Raw genomic sequence first — 18,857 nt, 5'->3', positions numbered from 1 at the left:
CTAAGCAGATGGTCAGGCCCAAATCCCAGTCAAGGCAAAGGGTGGCACAGAATTTGGAGGCCTTTCAAAAAAAGCGGATCAGATCATCCCAGAGAAATGATGCAAGACCTGAGATGACTGGACAGAGACTCTGAGAAGAAGCCTGCAAGGATCCCAGGGAAGGCCAAGCAATTTGAGTGGGTGGGCCAGATGATCTGTAGGAGCAGGCGTGGGAGAAGATTTCACTCTAGGCGATTAGCACAGACAAGGAGGTGGACATGGGATTTTTAGACACACATCATGCAGAGGATTAGCGCCAAAGCTGGGGTTTCTATTGGTGCTGGGGACCTAGCCAACCTCGCAGCAGTAACTCTCCTTCCCTTTCTGCTGCATTCTTCATAGTTGTGGGTGCAACAACCACAACCACACACACACACATACATACACACACACACACACACACTGCAAGTTGTGAACCAAATCCTTCCCGTTTGACTTGCAAGATAAACATACCATGGCACAGAATCAAGCTGATCACTTGACATTGGTACTTGAGAATTTAGGCTGTGTTCATATCCTTGGGCTAACCCAATGGCAGGCAGCAGGCCACCAAAGTCACACAGACGTCCTCTTTGTGGCATGGGAGGGTGCACCTGTAGTACCAGAAACCCCTTTCCTGGATCACCGCTTGCAGCAACAGATCCAAAAGAATGCACCTCCCTGTCTCCAATATTTTCAGCTAGGCTTTGCTCTCAGACCTCTAAGGCCCTTGCCATCCAGAGCCATGTAAAAAGATGCTCTCTTCCCCCTTTCTGCCTTCACGGCATCAGTGGCAGACCTTGGAGTCTCCAGTTTCAGCGGAACCCTGTGCAATGCCAAAATTAGAAGCCCACCCACTGCTTCTCATGCTCCATTCTAAATCATAGTTGTAGTGTGCCCTGCAGCGCCTTGAGGCTTGGCACCCAGTGAGACCGAACTGGTCACACTCCCCTAAATCTGCCTCTGAGGGCATGGAAGCAGAAGAGGACCACTGCAACTGCAGGTAGGAAGAGAGGCGATTCATCTCTTGTGAGCCTCCCCACTCCTGGCAAAAATCCTGCCCCCAGCACCCACACGCTGCACTTTGGGGGGAAAGGCCAGATGGCAATTGAAGTCCTAGCTGGAGAGGGGTTGGCTTAATTTCCCCATGTGCTGTAGCCCTAATAGAAAGCGGGGGGGGGGGGTGGATTACATTTGGATAGTTCCCTGATGTGGCATGAAGTTAATTTTGTATATACAGTGGTACCTCAGGTTACATACGCTTCAGGTTACATACGCTTCAGGTTACAGACTCCACTAACCCAGAAATATTACCTCAGGTTAAGAACTTTGCTTCAGGATGAGAACAGAAATCGTGCAGCGGCAGCGGGAGGCCCCATTAGCTAATGTGGCGCTTCAGGTTAAGAACAGTTTCAGGTTAAGAACGGACCTCCAGAACGAGTTAAGTACTTAACCCGAGGTACCACTGTATTATAGACTAAGATACATTATAGACTGGAGGCAGGCAGGCCCATTTCTTAAACAGACTATTTAACTGGGAGAAGCTGCTATACCAATAGGTAATGGGAATCACAAGTTCTGAGCATACCAAGCATGCCGGCCAAGTGACCGAGAGGCACACACAGACAGGCACACACATGCACACCCACACAAGACTCGTTTCCTATTGCTTTTATCTCTCAGCAATATGCAAGGGGTCAGGAGAGGAGAACTGCTCATTGTCTGTACTGGGAAAGCTATCGGGGAATCTGTAGCCAGCCTGCCATTGTCCAGCCCTTTGTGCAAAGAAATCCGGCTGAACTGGGGCACAAACAAGGGGCCATTCATATCCCGGCCGCTGCATCTGTTGTATCACAAACACAACAGAGCAGCAGGAATGCAAATAGGAGCGACACCCCGGGGCCAAGGCAGGCCCCCACTATGTTAAGCAGGCCGGCCCCAGAAAAGAAAAGGTCCATCCCTGCTAGCATTACACCATCACGGAAAGGTCATCTTCCTGTGATCTAAAGCAGAGAACCATCTCAGGGAAACTTGCTGCCCTCCCCACCCCCAAAATGTGTTCCTAATATAGCCCAGCTCCAGACAACAAATAGTGTGGGTATCACTTTTGCATCCCTCATTAACTGCCCTTCAGAGAAACATATCTGCTCCCAAGCAAAGTGCAGTAAGGCAATGGACTCCGCAAAAATCAAGGCATATAAAGAGAGAAAAGCAAAGGGAGATTTCTTTGAGTTCTACCATTCCACATAAGCACACACAATTCAGGAGGGGCAGAAGTCAGCATCTCTACTTGGGTGTTAGAGCTGCAAAGGCAGGTTTGAAAACTTAGGTCCAATACCTGGTGAGATCTTAGAAGCCAGGAGGAGTCAGGGGAGGTGAGGTTGAGTGGCATCAATAGTGGCCAGGAGATGAAGGGAGCGCTCCCATTACTGCCTTAGAAGTTGGTTTCTGTTTCATTTTCTGGTATGTTTCACACAGCTCTTTCCTGCCAGCTGTTCACATGAGCACAGCTTAAATTCATTCCTGTTTGTGTACGCTACACAGGTGTCGGCACGCCATCAACAGGCCAGGGATGTCTTTTCCCTATGCAAACGTTTTCTCACTTTGCCTAAAGTCTAATTAAAACATCTCAAGGACTCCTATCAGTGTGAAGCTGACATCAAAGAGAAATAACTTATAACAAAGCGCAGGATAATAAAGCATTTTGAATAACGTGGGTCGTGTGAACACACATTAAAAACCTGAAAAGCAGTGAGCACTCAGTAAACAGGAGTGTGAACCCGGCCCCTAGCACTTAAGAGGAATAGAATAAGCTACACAATGCTATTAAAGAGGTGCAGCAGGGCTCAATTTACTAAACTGACATAGTCTGAAAAATCCAAGTTTTCTAAGAGCAGAATTTAAGTTACAGTCATACCTCAGGTTGAAGTAGCTTCGGGATAAATATTTTTGGGTTGCGCTCCACGGCAACCCGGAAGTAACAGAGCGTGTTACTGCCGGGTTTCGCCGCTCGTGCATGCGCAGACACCCAAAATGACATCACGCACATGCGCAGAAGCGGTGAATCGTGACCCGCGCACGCACAGACACACAGACGCAAGTTGCGTTTGCTTCAACATGCGAATGGGGCTCCGAAACGGATCCCGTTCGCATCCAGAGGTACCACTGTACTGTGGTTCTGATCTTTCCTTTTCTCTTTTTTTCTAATTCAAACAGTGATTACGTACACAAAAAAGAAATAAAATAAATAAATAAGCAGAGAACAGAAGGAAAAACCAGAAGGTGAAAGAGAGAAGGAAGCAATAAATTGTGTGATGGGACGGATTGTTTATACTGCATGAGAAAAGTACAGCCAACACTCACCTGTGTAGCCCTCTTGGCACTCACAGGTATATCCTCCCTCGCGGCTCCGGCAGTGCCCGTTGCTACCACAGGGGTTGGAATAGCAGAGGTCAATCTCGGTCTCGCAGTAGTCGCCGGTGAAGCCAAGCGGGCAGCGGCAGCGAAGGCCGTTGACTGGGTGGATGGGACGGAAAAGAATGGTGTCAGAGGCAATGAAGGGCGCCGAGCTGTCAAACTTTAGCACCGAGACGCAGCGCATGTAATTCTCGCAGGGCTCCCGCAGGCAAATGTTGTCGTCAAAGGGCAGGACTCGTTGCTCCGAGATGGCGGCCAGGAGTGTGCGGTTGAGGTACAGCCGCTCCTGCAGGTCCTCGGAGGGGATGTAGCGCCCGCCGTGGGCCCCGTCCGGCAGCAGCACGGAGAGGCTGACATTAAGGATTTGGGTAGCCTGCACATCCGTGTCATTCTGGATGTTGAAAAGGACGACGTGGTCGCGGGAAGCAGACAGCACGGCCGCCACCCCTTCCAGGAAGAGGGCCAGCAGCGGGGAGAGGAAGCGCTCCTGGGACATGTTTTCCAACCGCAGAGTGATGCTGTTGGTCAGCATCTCGTCGGTGATGATGGTCACCTGGAGAGTGCACTGGGCTGCCACACTGTGGATCCCATCTGTAGGAAAGCGAGAAGAGGAAAGAGTTAATGCTGCTTGTTCAGCACAGAGGAAGGTGCAGAGGGTTCAGGCAGAGAAACCAGTTCGTGCCGTGTGACAGGAGTGGAGACAGAGGAGTTCTGGCACTCACCATTGCCAAAACAAAGAGCACAACACAGACTGCTCTGCTCGTTCTGTATAGGATAAGTCTCATGGCTTCAACCTGGCTACTCTGGTCCATCAAGGAATTGGCTCTACCCTCATCAGCAAGGAAGAGGAAGAGACCAATGTCTGGATGGCCACTGGAGACCAAGGGTGGACTTCAACATAGCGCTAAGGAGACTGATCTGTTCTCAATGAAAGCATTTTTGCAATTTCTCCTTCCACAGCACACTGTTTGGGGGGGGGTGTCTCCCAACCCCCTGGAGGCCATGGGGTGCTGCATATGGGGAGGCTTTGAGGACCCTCCCAACTTTATGTTTCTATGATCCGATTTATGTTTCTATGATCCAATTTTGTGTTTTCTACACTGGCTTATAGTCTGTTTATTTCTGGGTGCAACCTAATGCGCTATGGGTTGTTGCGTTTGTTTGTTTGTTTGTTTGTTTGTTTGTTTGTTTGTTTGTTTGTTTGTTTTTAAAAAACACCAGTAAAGCCTTAAAGAGATCAAGATCAGGATATTTGAAAAGCCGCCTCCTTTCATCTGTCCATTACATTCACCTGAACAGCAGCCTGGAGGAATATTTTCAGCCCCTTAAGGAATTCCAGGACTGACTGCATTTTCCTTTCTAGATATCACTACCTGATAACTACCAGTGTCAGATCAGGCACCCGTTAGCTACATTCAGGGGCATTTCAGGCATGGCCAAATCGCATGCATGCCATCTTGGGTTTCATCATGGAAGAAAAGCAGAATGTAAATATAATAAAAAACAATCTAAAAAAACATTTCAAAGAGACCTCGAGCTCATGGAGTTTGCATATTACTTTCTCCCCTCTTGCAGAAGATGTCCAGTTACAATGCCACTGTCTGTTTCATTTATTTCTTACATTTATGAGATGCCTCATAAAATAAATTATCTAAGTGTCATATAGCATAAAAAGGAAACACAATAAAAACATACTACAGTAAAACCACAGACACAACCAGAGGGGAGACGTACAAATATAAAACCAGCCAGTATGTACTGCATATAAATATACAAAACCAGCATGATAGGATATACTATACAAGACAGAACTAAAACAGCCAACAAATAAATACACTAAAACCACCATCCATACTGTAAGGATGTAAATCCAGATCTTAAAAGACCTAGGAGAACAGAAAAGCCTTAACTTTGTGCCAAAAAGACAACAATGTGGGTGCCAGCCAAGCTTCCCAACAGAAAGCATCCCATCTGTGGGAGAACCACCACCAAAAAAGCTCTCTTTTTGCGAGAGAATGCAGCAGAATCAGATGGTTTTTCCTGAGGTAATAGAGTCAACTGTTCTACTCCAGACTGCCATTTTGGGTGGGACAGACCTTGTAATATTGAATTGTTTCCCCATGTACCGAGTTTCTTGCAAATAAAAACCAAACCTTCGAATCCCCTGCTGATAGAGGAAAACCACTACTATACCATCCCTGATAAGTTATTTTATTTTTTTAAAGGAAAGCACTCAAAAATGTCAGGACTCCCTCAAGTCTGTTCCACCACCTCAGGACTCCTCCAGCTCATTATCACCTCATTTGGCTGCATGTGCAGACCAGGACCAAATATGATGTGTGATGTGATCCCATCACACTTTTGTGCTTCATCATTAGCTGCTGGTAGTGGAAAGAGAGAAAGCAATGATGTAATGTCACACATAATGTTGTACCTGATCTTACAAGGGAGATTTTGCATCGGCTTCTACCCTCAGAGGCACTTCACCTGTTCCAAACAGGGAAGGTGACAAACAAGCTTTTACCCTGGGATTCTTCTGTAGACACTGGAAGGGCACCAAATATCCGAATACATCCAGCAAAAAGGGCTTTGCCCAAAAAGCAGAGCAGAATTTATTTTGAAGCGAGTTCCCAGATGCCCCAGGCAGCCATTCCTCTCAGGAGCATGGTGCAACATATTTTTACACAAATGAATACTTGTCTAAAATTATTAAACATGTGGCGCCATCTTTCTGAGAGGAATATTCGAGAAATGCTGATAGGCAGAAATGTGGGGGCCCATCTTTAGTCGTAGCGCAGCATGAAGCAACTCTCAGAAAACCAGCATAAAAAAATCAAAATACACCAAATTATCCAAGAAGTCCTTTCTAATTATTGCAGTCAGTATTTACTATTTGCAACCGCACTGGGCTGGATGTAACATTGCAGTAAATTATGTCTGTGAGCAGATATCGTCTCCCACTCCTCCCATCCCTTTAAAGACCCTCCTCGCTCCACAATTCCTGATGTTGTGACCTGCTTCCATTATCCAACTGCCATCTCATTAATGAAACTCCTCCTGCTAGAGGAGCAGAGGGCCCCCTACCCTCTGCAAGAGGTCAGAGTCATTAACAGGGCACTGAGGTGAGGAGCAGAGGTTTTCTTTCAGAGCTTCTCTGCCAAGAGGAAAGATCTAGGCATGGTTTCTCCATTCATGGCTAGAACCTTCTTAACTTGTCCTGAAAGATCTGCTTTTAAAGTCAAGTCAAGTTACAGACCCACCTGGGGATCAGAAATGGCTTTGGCCATACATCTGCATAAATTTTTACTGGGTGGTTAGAGTGAGAGTTTATCCACACTTCCTCTTTTCCCTAGGGAAAACCACTCTTTAGCGCTCAATCGGAGCAAACAGCAATTGGGTTTTCCGTGGATTGCTGTTTGTTCCAATTTAGAGCTAAAGAATAGTTCTCCCTGCAAAAGGAGAGGGGCAAGGGGGAAATCACTTGGCCCCATGCTTTCTAGCCACAGGGTGAGTGGAAGTGTGGATGAGCCCCGAATCTTTCTCCTATACCTATTGGCTGCATTTACATCTATCAATCATAGTCTCCTTCTGAGCCAAATGTCAGTGATGGATATTGGGGCCACTGCTTGGCCTGCCCAGTAGTGAGATGGCACAAAACAGTGCTGGGGGTTTACTGCCCCACCTTGCAGGAGATGCCTGTGGAGTGCCACATGGTGCCATCTCAACCCCCATACTTTTTGTTTACATAAGATTCATAGAGGAGATTATTTCAAGGGTTTGGGGAAGGAATGCTGATGATACTGACTCAGCCAGTGCTTTTTTTCTGGGGGGACGCATACCCCTAAACATTTTGCGAATCTTTGTAGTTTACTGTATTTATTTTTCCCAATTTGAACTATAAAATGGTGATTTTCTTGAGTCAAAATGACAGTACCCCTAAACATTTTTTAAGGAAAAAAAGCACTGGACTCTGCTATGGAATGGTGCTCAGAAGCAACAGGGGGCTGGATGCAGGCAGCTAAACTGAAACTCACTCCCAACAAGGCAGAGCGGTTGATTGGTGGTCCAGTCTAGGAACCTATTCGACCTATTCTGAACAGGTTCACATTCTCCTCTTGTAGGATTGGGTTTGCATATTTGAATCTCTAATACTAGGTGTATCGAACAGGATACTAATAAAAAGATGCACCATCTCTTCGGAATACAAAAGGATATAAATGGATGACCATTGTAAGACAATCACAGCAAGCTCTGCCTGCACAGACAAAATACTACAGTTAAATATAGTAAAAGTTTTCTTATCCTTCTCTGAGAGGGACATGGCTATATCATCCCTCTACTAATGTTTTGTCCTTCTGTGTTCCAGATCCATCTCTAGTGTGAATGAAATCCATATCCCTCCAGCGTGCCTAAATAGAAGGGAGTTTGCTGTACTACAGTAGAAAAAGTGGGTTTGCATCTGGGAAATCAAAGGTAGCATTTTGGTACTGATGAGGCTCAATAAAGCATGCAGAAGGGGCCAATGAAAAGCGAGGCATTAAAAATGATGCATCCTTCATAAGAGTGGAACAGGTAGCCCAGAGCAAACAAAATCCGCAGGAAGGATGATCCTTGTTTCTGTCCCTCCAGTGCTTGGCTCAAGCAAAGGGAAACAAAGGGAGGGGAGGAAAAACAAATGAGCTGCCTGGTCAGGAAGCAGGGGAGGAAACTCAGGCCATCCTGTTGTTAGCCAAAGGGCTGGAGCCACCTGGCAACCACAACTGGGAACTGAAGGTATTCTGCGATACTGCGCTGAACTGGCAAGTCACTAGGTAACAGCATTCCACACACAGAGGTACAACACCACCCTAACCACACACATATAGCTGGGGCCTTTCTCTTTTTTTGCTTATGCAATTTTGTAAAGTGCTAAGCACATAGATGACGTTTGGGCGGGGGGGAATAAAACACAAAATAATTATAACAACAATAGCAATGACTACCCACTATCAAATCAAAGACATGGTGAGTACAAGATGGCATAAAGCTGTTTCTCCAGAAGATATACAATTTCAGGACTATCAATTCCCATGCCCAATTAAGCAGTAATGAATGCAACGTCTCTCCTCTCTCTCTCACATACAGATGCCACGGATGGGGGGGGGGTGTCTCCCATCTCATCTGTTCAATCCATTCCACCTCCTAGCATATGAAACCAAAAGCAAAGATCGTTGGAGACCAGCTGCTTGCCAGAAACAAGGAGAGGAAATGCCCAGGTAAAACCAGGTAGCTACCACTGCTTCCTGCCCTGCAGCAGGTGAGAGAAAAATCAGAATATTGGCCTAGACCCTAGTAGAAAGGCTTCTCCCTCCCTTCTCACTTTCAAAGCAGGATGCAATTGGTCTGTCCAGCCCTCCAGTTTAATCAAATACTGTCAATAATTAACTGCTTTAATCTCAGCTATGGCAGGAATCCACTGGTTGAGTAGATGCCAGGAGCTATAACTATCCCTGGAAACCTGCCTCCCCTGCACACACACTGAAGAATTCCCTTGGGAAAGTGTCTCAACCCCCATCCGGTTTCGATTAGAGACACTTCAGTTGTATTTCAGATTTTACTGTGCGTGGCACAAAGAGAAGAGGAGCCCAGAGCAGCGGCTCTCAAAGCCTGGACTAGAGATACAGCGAAGCTGCGGCAGAACTGTGCTGTGGGAAGGGAAACAGTCTCTGCACTGAGCATTCTTTGCAGCGAGTGCTGGATCCAGGAAAATATCCACACCTGCGGCACTTTTGCAGCACAATTCCATACATGTTTACTCAGAAGTCCCACTGAGCTCAGTAAGACTTGCTCCCAAGTGTCTCACTACAGCACTGTAGCCTGGGGTTTAGATGCTGATCCCATTTCCAGTAGGGTGCTCAGAAGGTAGATGGGGATCTACTGGTAGATGTCTGGGCGATTTGCAGTGGATCAACAAGGACTTCCAACTCTCAGGAGGAATAGCAAAATGACTTTCCCCATCTTAATTACACTGCTGAAATGAAGAAAGAGAATCAGGGATGGACTTTTGTGCGAAAGGACTATGGGATCAGTCCAGCTCTGGTACTGGAAACCATTTTCTAGCACCTCGTTTTGTTTTTTCTAATTTCTGTTTTCGGGGTTTTCTAATTCTAAGTGTTGCACCTGGCTCTGGTTGGTAGATCTTTGGGTTATAGGAAAACCAGGCAAGCCTGAGGTTTGCCCACCTCTTGCCTAAACTTCTGATCCACAGATGAAAATAATACTACTGCTTTACCTTCGGGGGAGGAAAACCAAGGGTCTTGGAGCCAGAACTTCTAGAAAGGAGGAGAAAGAGAACTTTTTCTGTTAAAAAATGTTTCCAACAAGGAAATGAAGATCTGCAGAACTAAAAGAATCCAGCTATTTAGTGCAAGAGAAAAGATGGAAGAATCTGTCAAGGCAGAAGCTTCAGAATCCTGCCGGCTGGCAGCCTTTACCTGGCAACTGCTTAATGCCATCCATCAAATGACTCTTAAGGCTGCTGAGGCCCATTCCACCAGCTTCTGCCTTACAAACTGAATGTGGATGAAACCCTGCAATTATTTAGCTACATGCTGCTAACAAAATTCCAGGAGGGAAGGGGGTGGAGGGCCAAACAATGTGTGGCAGAAGCAGACACGTGTGTATAAACCAAGGTCTGCCACAATTGCATAGAATGAAGGTTAAAGGGTCTCATTTTAATACGGAAGTGGGTGGGGTGAGGGGCATCAAACGCCCCCAGGCCGTGTCTTGATAGCCAGGCTCTGATGCTGGAAATGAGCCCAGCCGTCAGAAGCAGAAGCAAGCTGCAGAGGGTTCTGCGCTCATTCGTGTGCCCTTTTTGCTGGGGACGGGGGGCACACAGACATCCCGGCTTCTCCTTGTGGCAAATCAAGGTTTAAACACAGAGCTCTGCCACTGAAGCTGCAGAAGTCAGGAAGAACCATCTATGAGAAATAAGCCTGTTTTTCTTTACACACCCATATGTGTTGCAAAGTGCCAACTGATAAGGCTGTCCTTCTTGAATGCTTTCGTGCATTTCGGAAGTGGCATCGTCTCTCATCTCTGATTTCCTGCTGAAATTCATGTGTTCCTGTCTGTCTCAAAACTGATTCAATTTCCTCTGTGGGAACTAACCTCCAGATGGTTGCTGCTTGTAGCACTGTAATCTGGGGAGGGGAGTTAGGAGATTTGGAGTTTAGAAACTTTAAAAATCTGTTTTGGAAGACAATGAAGGATGTTGCACAAGCCTCCTTAGGCATGGGGGAAGGGCATTGGTAATCCAATTCACCCACAGGTTAGGCTGAGAGGCAGTGACTGGCCCAAAATCATCCAGTGGGCTTTATGGCTGAGTGGGGATTTGAACTCTAGTCTCCAAGCACTATGCCACACTGACACCTTGAAACCATGGAGAACTGCCACATGGCAAGGGAGACAGTAACTGGCTGGTAAGGCAGTTCCAAACAGTTTTGTAAAGCTTTATAATCCAGGAAAGGTCCAAGTTTCTATCTGTTGCACAATACCTTCCTGCATCTGAAGAAATGGGCTTTAGCCCATGAAAGTTTATAATACAATAAATCTGTTAGTCTTAAAGGTGTCACAAGACTCTTTGTTGTTTTCACTGAGACAGACAACATGGCTACTGCCCTGGACCTTAGGATATCTATTTATCAATCTATCTATGCCCTTCTTACACTAATACTACTTTTCTTGAGTCAGCTACTGGAATGATATCAAGGCACTTCCAAAAAAATTGGAATGACTATGTACTGCTTGCTCTCTTCCACCCCAAACCTCTCCTAATGTTGGTACTGCACTCTAGTTAACTGCCAATTCTGTAATGTTTCCTTCCTGATTTTAGGCTTCTGGAAATGTGACTATCAGGGATGGGTGCTGTTGTTTTTTAAAGGATATTTGTCATCATCATGACAGTTGAAGGCACTTCAAAATGTCAAAAGCAAAAGGAAAATTAAAAGAAGCTAACAAGCTTCCATGACAAAAATGAAAAGATATATTTGTAGGAGTGGGGTGGGATAAGATGTCAGAATGGGCTAGAACTGTGGGTCACTAGGATTAACAAGCCCCATGCTGATAGGGCCCTGGGCTGTTAAGTGTCTAGTCTAGATTCAGCATTATGATAAGATGCATCTGAACAGCTGCCTGGGGCAGCACTTTGCAGGGAAAGCGCTCAGTAAGTCATACATTATATACAAAGAAATACATTTGCATCGGGGGGGGGGGGGAATCACAGCTTGGAATTCACAGAAATGCTGAGGAATGGGCGAGGGAGGGAGAAAAGGCTCTCCAGCAGAAAGCCACAGCCTGATAGCCAGCAAAGCGAAGGAACTCACTTGGCGCACAATGACAAGCCATGGCAAGGACCTACAGGTCATGGTGTATGGAGGAAAGAGGGATTAAATATTTTGTCTAGGACACAGCATTGGAAAGTGAGCACTGATCAATTCAAATGAGGTGACACCCCCCCCCCAAGAGTAAAGAACTGCTGTGTTCTTCCTATCTATGAACACATCTCTGATTGATTGATTCAGGAGTCTTTCCTTGAACCCGATAAAAGGAATAGAACCTGTGGCAGACGTGGGATCTGTGCCCCTCCACAGCTTGCAGAACTCCATCAGCCCCAGCCAACATGGCCAATGGTCAGAAATGATGGGGGTCGTCATTCAAGAACATCTGGAGAGCCACAGGTTGCCCACTCCAACTCTAAAGCAAGATTAATCCTTCTCGCCCACCCATAGATCACACTGGAATATAGTCATTTTCAATGACCAACCCTCAAACTGCCTCATCCTAGATCTGGTGCATGGCTGTTCTGTACTTTGGTTTTGTTTCCTCCATGCATAGGGTCTCAGCCTTCCTCTCTGGAAGCAATGCCTTGTGCAGGCAACACCTGAATCTCTGCCCCCCTCACCTTGCAACTGTATACACATGACCAACACCAAAGTAATAAGAGAACACCACCAGGGAATTTTGGTTGGTGCATAAATACTTAACAGTGTAATGACTATGCTGAGTCAACTGGAGTTAATTATAATAATAACTACAACACCAACAGTAATTAAGCTCTATTTCCCTCTGAAAACAGCCTCCTTGTGGTGTTTAGTGAATATTTCTGCTGAGCAGATAAGGAGTCTATTTCCCATCCAGTTCAGAAAATGTACAACTGTGCGGAAATGAAAAACCCCCCTCATTCTCCAGCAACTCCTAGATTGCCTATTTCACAACCCACACTGGAAAGCCAGATTGCATCCTTTCAGTGAAATGGGTGATTTCCTTGTCCTCCTGGGACATGCAAAAAAGCAGTAGTTTGGATTGGGGTCCAGAACTTATGGCACTCCAAATGGTGTTAGCATCCAACTCCCATCAGCCCCAGCCTGCATGGCCAATGGTCAGGGATGATGGGAGTTGTAGTTCAGCAACATGGGGTTGTCCATAGGTTCCCTACCCCTGCCCTAGATCCTCAAGAAGAATGGTTTTTGTGGTTGCTTAGTGCTAACTATACACTTGAGTGCTCCTGAGAGCTCCCTGCCTCACAGACACCCCCTTCCTTGATACACAGGAGGCTCTATAATACCCTCCCAGCTGATGTGTGGGGTGGCTTTACCTATCCTATGTGTGGCCTGATCAACCCTGGATGATTTATGGTAGTTCTTAAACTGTCCAGAGATTTCTTCTTGGCTCATATCCTCATCTAAACAAGACTTAGGAATTGTTAGGCAGACAAGAATTAATACGACACTATCAATTTCCTGGAGTTTTTGTGCTTCAATTCCTTCAACTGCAGGCAGGCCATCCAGAGAGACAGTTCCATGATACTTCCTAAGATCTACATGACAGCTAATCAAACTACCTAGCATAAGGCATCTATGACCTCCGAGGACAGATTTCCACTTGGATGCAAAAATGAGCTTTCTGCTTTCCTCACCATAGGAATATCTCAAAACAGCCTCATGGCAAACCACTCTGAGCCACTGTCCCCTCAGTTGCCCGAACATGGGAGGACTCTTCTGCTGACAGTCCACAATATTGGCCTTTGCTGAATTGTCATGTAAACTGAGACCCTCCTGTCAGAGAACAAAGGTGAAGTTGAATTCTCTCCCACTACGCTTCTTCCCGCAGCCCCGCAGCCCACCCACCTTCCAGGAAAAGATGGCTGCTTCACCATAGCTTCAGGGTCTCCATGGCAACAACTACTAAACAAAGCATCTAGAGGGGCTGGACTTTTTCCTTGAGACACAGAAAGGGAAAGAGGCAGACTTGGCAATGCTACACTCCGCCCCTCCCCTGACAAAGATGATGTTCCCAGCTCAGAGAGGGCAAGGGACACTGCAGCCTACCTGTCAGCTGACAACAGGGCTACGTAAAAGCTTCCTCTTCTTTTTAAAATTGCATTTTGTGACTGAACAAACGAATAAACAGCAAACACGGTGACAGTGATAATGAAAATAGGGAATGCTCTTGTGACACCTTAAGGACTAGCGGTTTTATTATGGCTTAAATTTTCATGGAATACATCATCAGATGCATGCAGTGAGGTCCTCAGTTCAGGTATATACATGGTTCAGCTGCGCTGGAGAGGGGGGAATGTAAACACTGAGGTCAGGGGGAAATAAAAAACAGGAAAGTACAGGCTGTGATAATTACATAATTCACAAAAAAACAGGCATCCTGGAACTGGTAAGCCAATTAACACATATAATGTGCAAAAAAAGAGCATTTGTCTCAGTTCAGTCCACAAGTGCTCACACTGAACCTCTTCATGTATTGCAGTTCAGCCCTTGCACATTATATACCTGACAACTAAGGCTTTTGTCTAACGCAGCACTAAATAACCGTCCCATCAGTGCAAGGGTGTCCACTTGTGCAACGAGATTCCCAGTCCCTTCCTCTTGCACACCCCTTAAATTTGTTCCAGGGGTTCCCAAAATCCTCCAGAGCCAACTTGAAGAAGGCAAAAGGGATGCATAGTGAGAGGAGAAAAAGTCCCGTGGCACAAATGGAAATCATTGCACCAGCAGAACAGTTACTTAATGCTGCACTGGATAATGCAAAGGATCTCACTCCATGCATCTGAAGAAGTGGACTGTAGTCCACAAAAGCTGCTGACATATTTGTTGTTTTTGCTGCAAGAGACTAACACAGCTACCCCTGTAGAAACAATACTGAAAATACAAAACAACATACGTTATTTGTATCAATTACTGCAATACCCAATGTTCTTTCTTCTGTGCAGTATGCTTGTTAGTCCAGTTATTTGACTATTCTCATGCTGCTGCTTCCATTGAGGAGAATGGGTCAGTCCTGAGAAGCTGGGGGCTGAAGTGCATAGAATAGTGACCTAGCAAAGGGTGGTGTTGTGATTTAGTGTGTTGGAATTTGGCTGGGAGACCTGGTTTCATACCTCCAATCAGCCACGTGGCATGTCTGCAATCCTATGCACAGTCAACCCGGAATAAGCACCACTGAACACTTCTAGTTGCGTAAGTTAAATTTGTACACTGAGCTGTAACAAAAGATCTGCAGCTGGCTCAAATACAGCCTTCGGCTTTCTATTAGAAATGCAAACAAGCTTTCAAAGAAAAATTTAAACTGCTAGCATGAAGTAGGAAAGAAGTATGCAGCATCTGTCTGATTATTTTCATCATTCTCCAACTTCCTCTATGACAGAGCCTATGCTAAACTGTCACAATCAAAGCAAAACTTGAAAGCCTCATTATCACCTCAGTTGCTTCCCAGAGCCAGGAGGACCTATGAATTACCCTGGCAGAGGGCAGCATCACTCCTGCTCTGAGAAAAGTCCCAGAGCTGCACATTCTTGCCCGTCTCTTGCCTGCATTCCCGCTACACTACACCATGAACTATTACTTCTCTTCCATTATAAGCATAGCTGTCAACTTTTCCCTTTTCTTGCGAGGAATCCTATTCGGAATAAGGGAATTTCCCTTTAAAAAGGGGGAAATGTTGACAGCTATGATTATAAGCATTGTTTTAAGAAGCTAGTTGTCATCTTCAAGAATAAGAGAAAAAAAGAGACAAGGTGATGTCTTTCGCCAGACTGACTTCTGGTAGCAAACTTTCTTTGCTATCAAGCAGAATGAACAGGTTGCTGGTCCTCAGCTTAAGTAAAATAACACATCAGTTATTTAAGCTACAAAACCACAGCAGCCTAATCACAAGTTATTTAACACTTCAGATCCAATGCACACTATTATGTGTCTAAGAGTGCAATCCTATGTATGTTATCTCAAAAGCAAGGCTAGCTGTGTTTAATGGGACTTATTCTAACTCAATGATGTCACTCTGAAGACTAATGAGGATCATTGAATTGCCACTCTTAACTACTTTGTCTCAAGTCATTACACCCTGCCTAGGACTGTGAAAGCTTCAGCTCTATAAACCAGGGGTGACTACTCTATCAGACACAGAGCTATTGTTGGACTCCAATTCCCATAATTCCTGACAACTGGCAATGCTGATTGGGGCCGATGAGATTTGGAGTCCAACAATATATGGAGGGTCAATGGCTCTCCACTACAAACTTAAGGAGCATTTCCTATTTGATAAATGCAAGGAATCCAATTCAAAAACATATCCATGAGATCAGAGACAAATGGGAGAAAATGAAGAGAGGCAAAGTGATGACAGTAAGTCAAAGGCAATTGGCTCCTTAAAACCTTGATGCAAAACAGAAGACAGCAATGTGTTTGATGGAATTAATGCATTTAGAACTTACTGGGAGCTCTTAATTCACACCAGTGTTTATCTTAGTGCTATTCAGATGCACCAGAAGTCTTTACTGGGCATGGGCATCTGAGCCCATCTGACAAGTATGAGCCACTGGAAGTATCTCATGACTAGTAGCCATTGACATGAATGTGTCTAATCCTCTTTTAAAGCTGTCCAAGTTGGGGGCCATCACTCCATCTTCTGGAGCAAATAGCATAGTTTAATTCTGTGCTGTGTGGGGAAAAGTTTCCTTTTGTTTGCCCTGGATTTTCCTACTTTCAGCATCACTAGATGCCCCTGGGTCCTAGTATTATGAGAGAGAGAGAGAGAGAGAGAGAGAGAGAGAGAGAGAGAGAGAGAGAGAGAGATCTATTTTCTTCACATCATGTATAGTTTTAAACACCTCTATCATGTCCCTCCTTGCTCAGGCTTTTTCTAAAACTTCACTTGCCCAGAGGAAGGGTAGCAAACATGGTGCTGAAACACAACTTCCATCAGCCTCAACCAAATGGCCAATGATCAGAGATGATGGCAGTTTTGTTCCCCATCCCTGTTCAAGATGACAGGTCCCATGCATTCATACTTTATGTCCCATGATACTCCTCACTATTTAAGTTGCTGGAACAAACCTCGGAAATGTATCAGAGTTAGAACCAGCTAAAAATTGCCGTTTATTTTTATGCAATTGCTGATCTGCCTTGAATCAATTAATAAATATCTTGAATTCCAAACCTGAAATGGATGAAAGAGTTTTGCCTGCACACAGTCTCCCCTGTGGGCTGGCTGCTCAGACCTAAGGTGCTTGGTTACTAGAAGGAAGCAGACCCCTTAAAGATGCCCCAAGTCTGAATCCCCTTGTGTACTGGGCTAATAATACATGGATGGAGGTAGCTCTGTTCATGAGTAAACAACACAATGTCCTGACTCACTAGGGCATGTGTTCCCTCCATAACATAAGCATCAAAGCACCACACATTTTGAGATATTCAAGCTCATATTCTATAAGCTGTGTCAAGCAGCACACACCTGATAAATTTATTTCACAGAAACCGAGATGACGGGAGCCAAAAGGCCACAGACCCCAAAGGTTCTGCCCCCAAAGTAAGGTTCCCCCACCTACGTACTGGCATCTGCAAGATGGGCAATGCAATTGAGAACATAGTATGTCACAAGCAAAGGGCAGGTACAAAGTGGAAAAGGTGCCCGCAGAGCGTTTTGTAAGCTACTCGTTCTTAATTCATGACTTCCCAATGCAATGGACTCAAAGACATTAAAGGCTGCATTGAAGTGAAAGGAGTTCTGCATTACAAATTCAAATGCGGTGAATTAATTGCACATTAACAAATTAATGAGTTATAGATTCTTGAATGATTAACTGTGAATTATTTGAGTCATGAGAGTTGTTCACAGCAGAGTTCATTTACTCAAAGGAAACTGAACCTTCTTAAAAGCACTCTGCTATATATTTTTTTTAAAAAAACGGAAATCCTGGTTTTGTTTCAAACACTTGTTTACTCCAGCCCCTACGATGGCATGGGGTTGTTTCCAACTATGTCTTACTCAACACAGACCCTTTGAAATTGATGGGCCTATATTCGTCATGCGCATTTATTTCAATAATTAATACTCTCAGTATCCTGAGAGCAACTAAAATTGGATAGAACCACAAGCTCCGAAGTTGCCAACATCACCAGTGACACAGCTCTCCCCTTAAAAAAACAGATTGTGAATCTAAGCAATCCATTTCCCTAAATCCGAAGTAGGACCATGACCTGAGGCATAGATAGCTCAGGTGGTAGAGTATGGGACTCCTAATCTCAGAGTTGTGGGTTCGAGTCCCAAACTGGGTGGCATTGCAGGGGGTTGGACTGGATGACCCTCGGGATCCCTTCCAACTCTAAAAGTGACCCTGGGACACATTTTGCAGCCCAAGGATCACATTCCCTCATGGGCAAGCTTCTAGGGGCTCCAAGGGCAAAAGTGGGCAGGGCAACAGATACTACCCTTACCTCCTTCTTTTTTTACAGTAGGCTACATTCCGGACGCGGGTGGCGCTGTAGGTTAAACCACAGAGCCTAGGACTTGCCGATCAGAAGGTCGGCGGTTCGAATCCCCACAACGGGGTGAGCTCCCGTTGCTCGGTCCCAGCTCCTGCCAACCTAGCAGTTCGAAAGCACGTCAAAGTGCAAGTAGATAAATAGGTACCACTCTGGCAGGAAGGTAAACGGCGTTTCCGTGCGCTGCTCTGGTCCGCCAGAAGTGGCTTAGTCATGCTGGCCACATGACCCAGAAGCTGTATGCCAGCTCCCTCGGCCAATAAAGGAGATGAGCACTGCAACCCCAGAGTCGGTCACGACTGGACCTAATGGTCAGGGTCCCTTTACCTTTACCTTTACATTCCAGACATACCACAAATCAGGAGGCTTCTTCACACACACACACACACACACACACACACACACAGGAGGAAGATGCTTTATGCTACATGAGACCATTGGTTCACCTTTCTCAGTATTGTCTACACTGCAAGCAATGGCTCTCCAGGGTTTCAGGCAGGGAGTCTTCTCCCAGCCCTACCTGGGGATATCAGGGATGGAGCTTGGGACCTTCTGCATGCAAGGCAGATGCCCTACCACTGAGCTACAGCGCTTCCTCACACCTCT

General features: G+C 45.6%; 1 protein-coding gene across 4 annotated transcripts in view; it reads right to left on the bottom strand.

Moving 5' to 3' along the window:
- CELSR2 (cadherin EGF LAG seven-pass G-type receptor 2) overlaps positions 1–18,857 on the bottom strand; it is a 110,410-nt gene that overhangs the window by 67,082 nt on the left and 24,471 nt on the right. For all 4 annotated transcript variants that reach the window (XM_081866385.1, XM_081866387.1, XM_081866386.1 and 1 more), the window contains exon 2: positions 3,382–4,026. In XM_081866385.1, the coding sequence (XP_081722511.1) occupies positions 3,382–4,026 (645 nt within the window). The remainder of the gene's footprint in view (positions 1–3,381; positions 4,027–18,857) is intronic.

The sequence above is a fragment of the Podarcis erhardii genome, assembly GCF_964252035.2.
Source record: "Podarcis erhardii genome assembly, chromosome: 6".
NCBI lineage: Eukaryota > Metazoa > Chordata > Lepidosauria > Squamata > Lacertidae > Podarcis > Podarcis erhardii.
The sequence above is the reverse complement of the archived record's forward strand: the minus strand, read 5'-3'. Positions and strand labels throughout refer to the sequence as shown.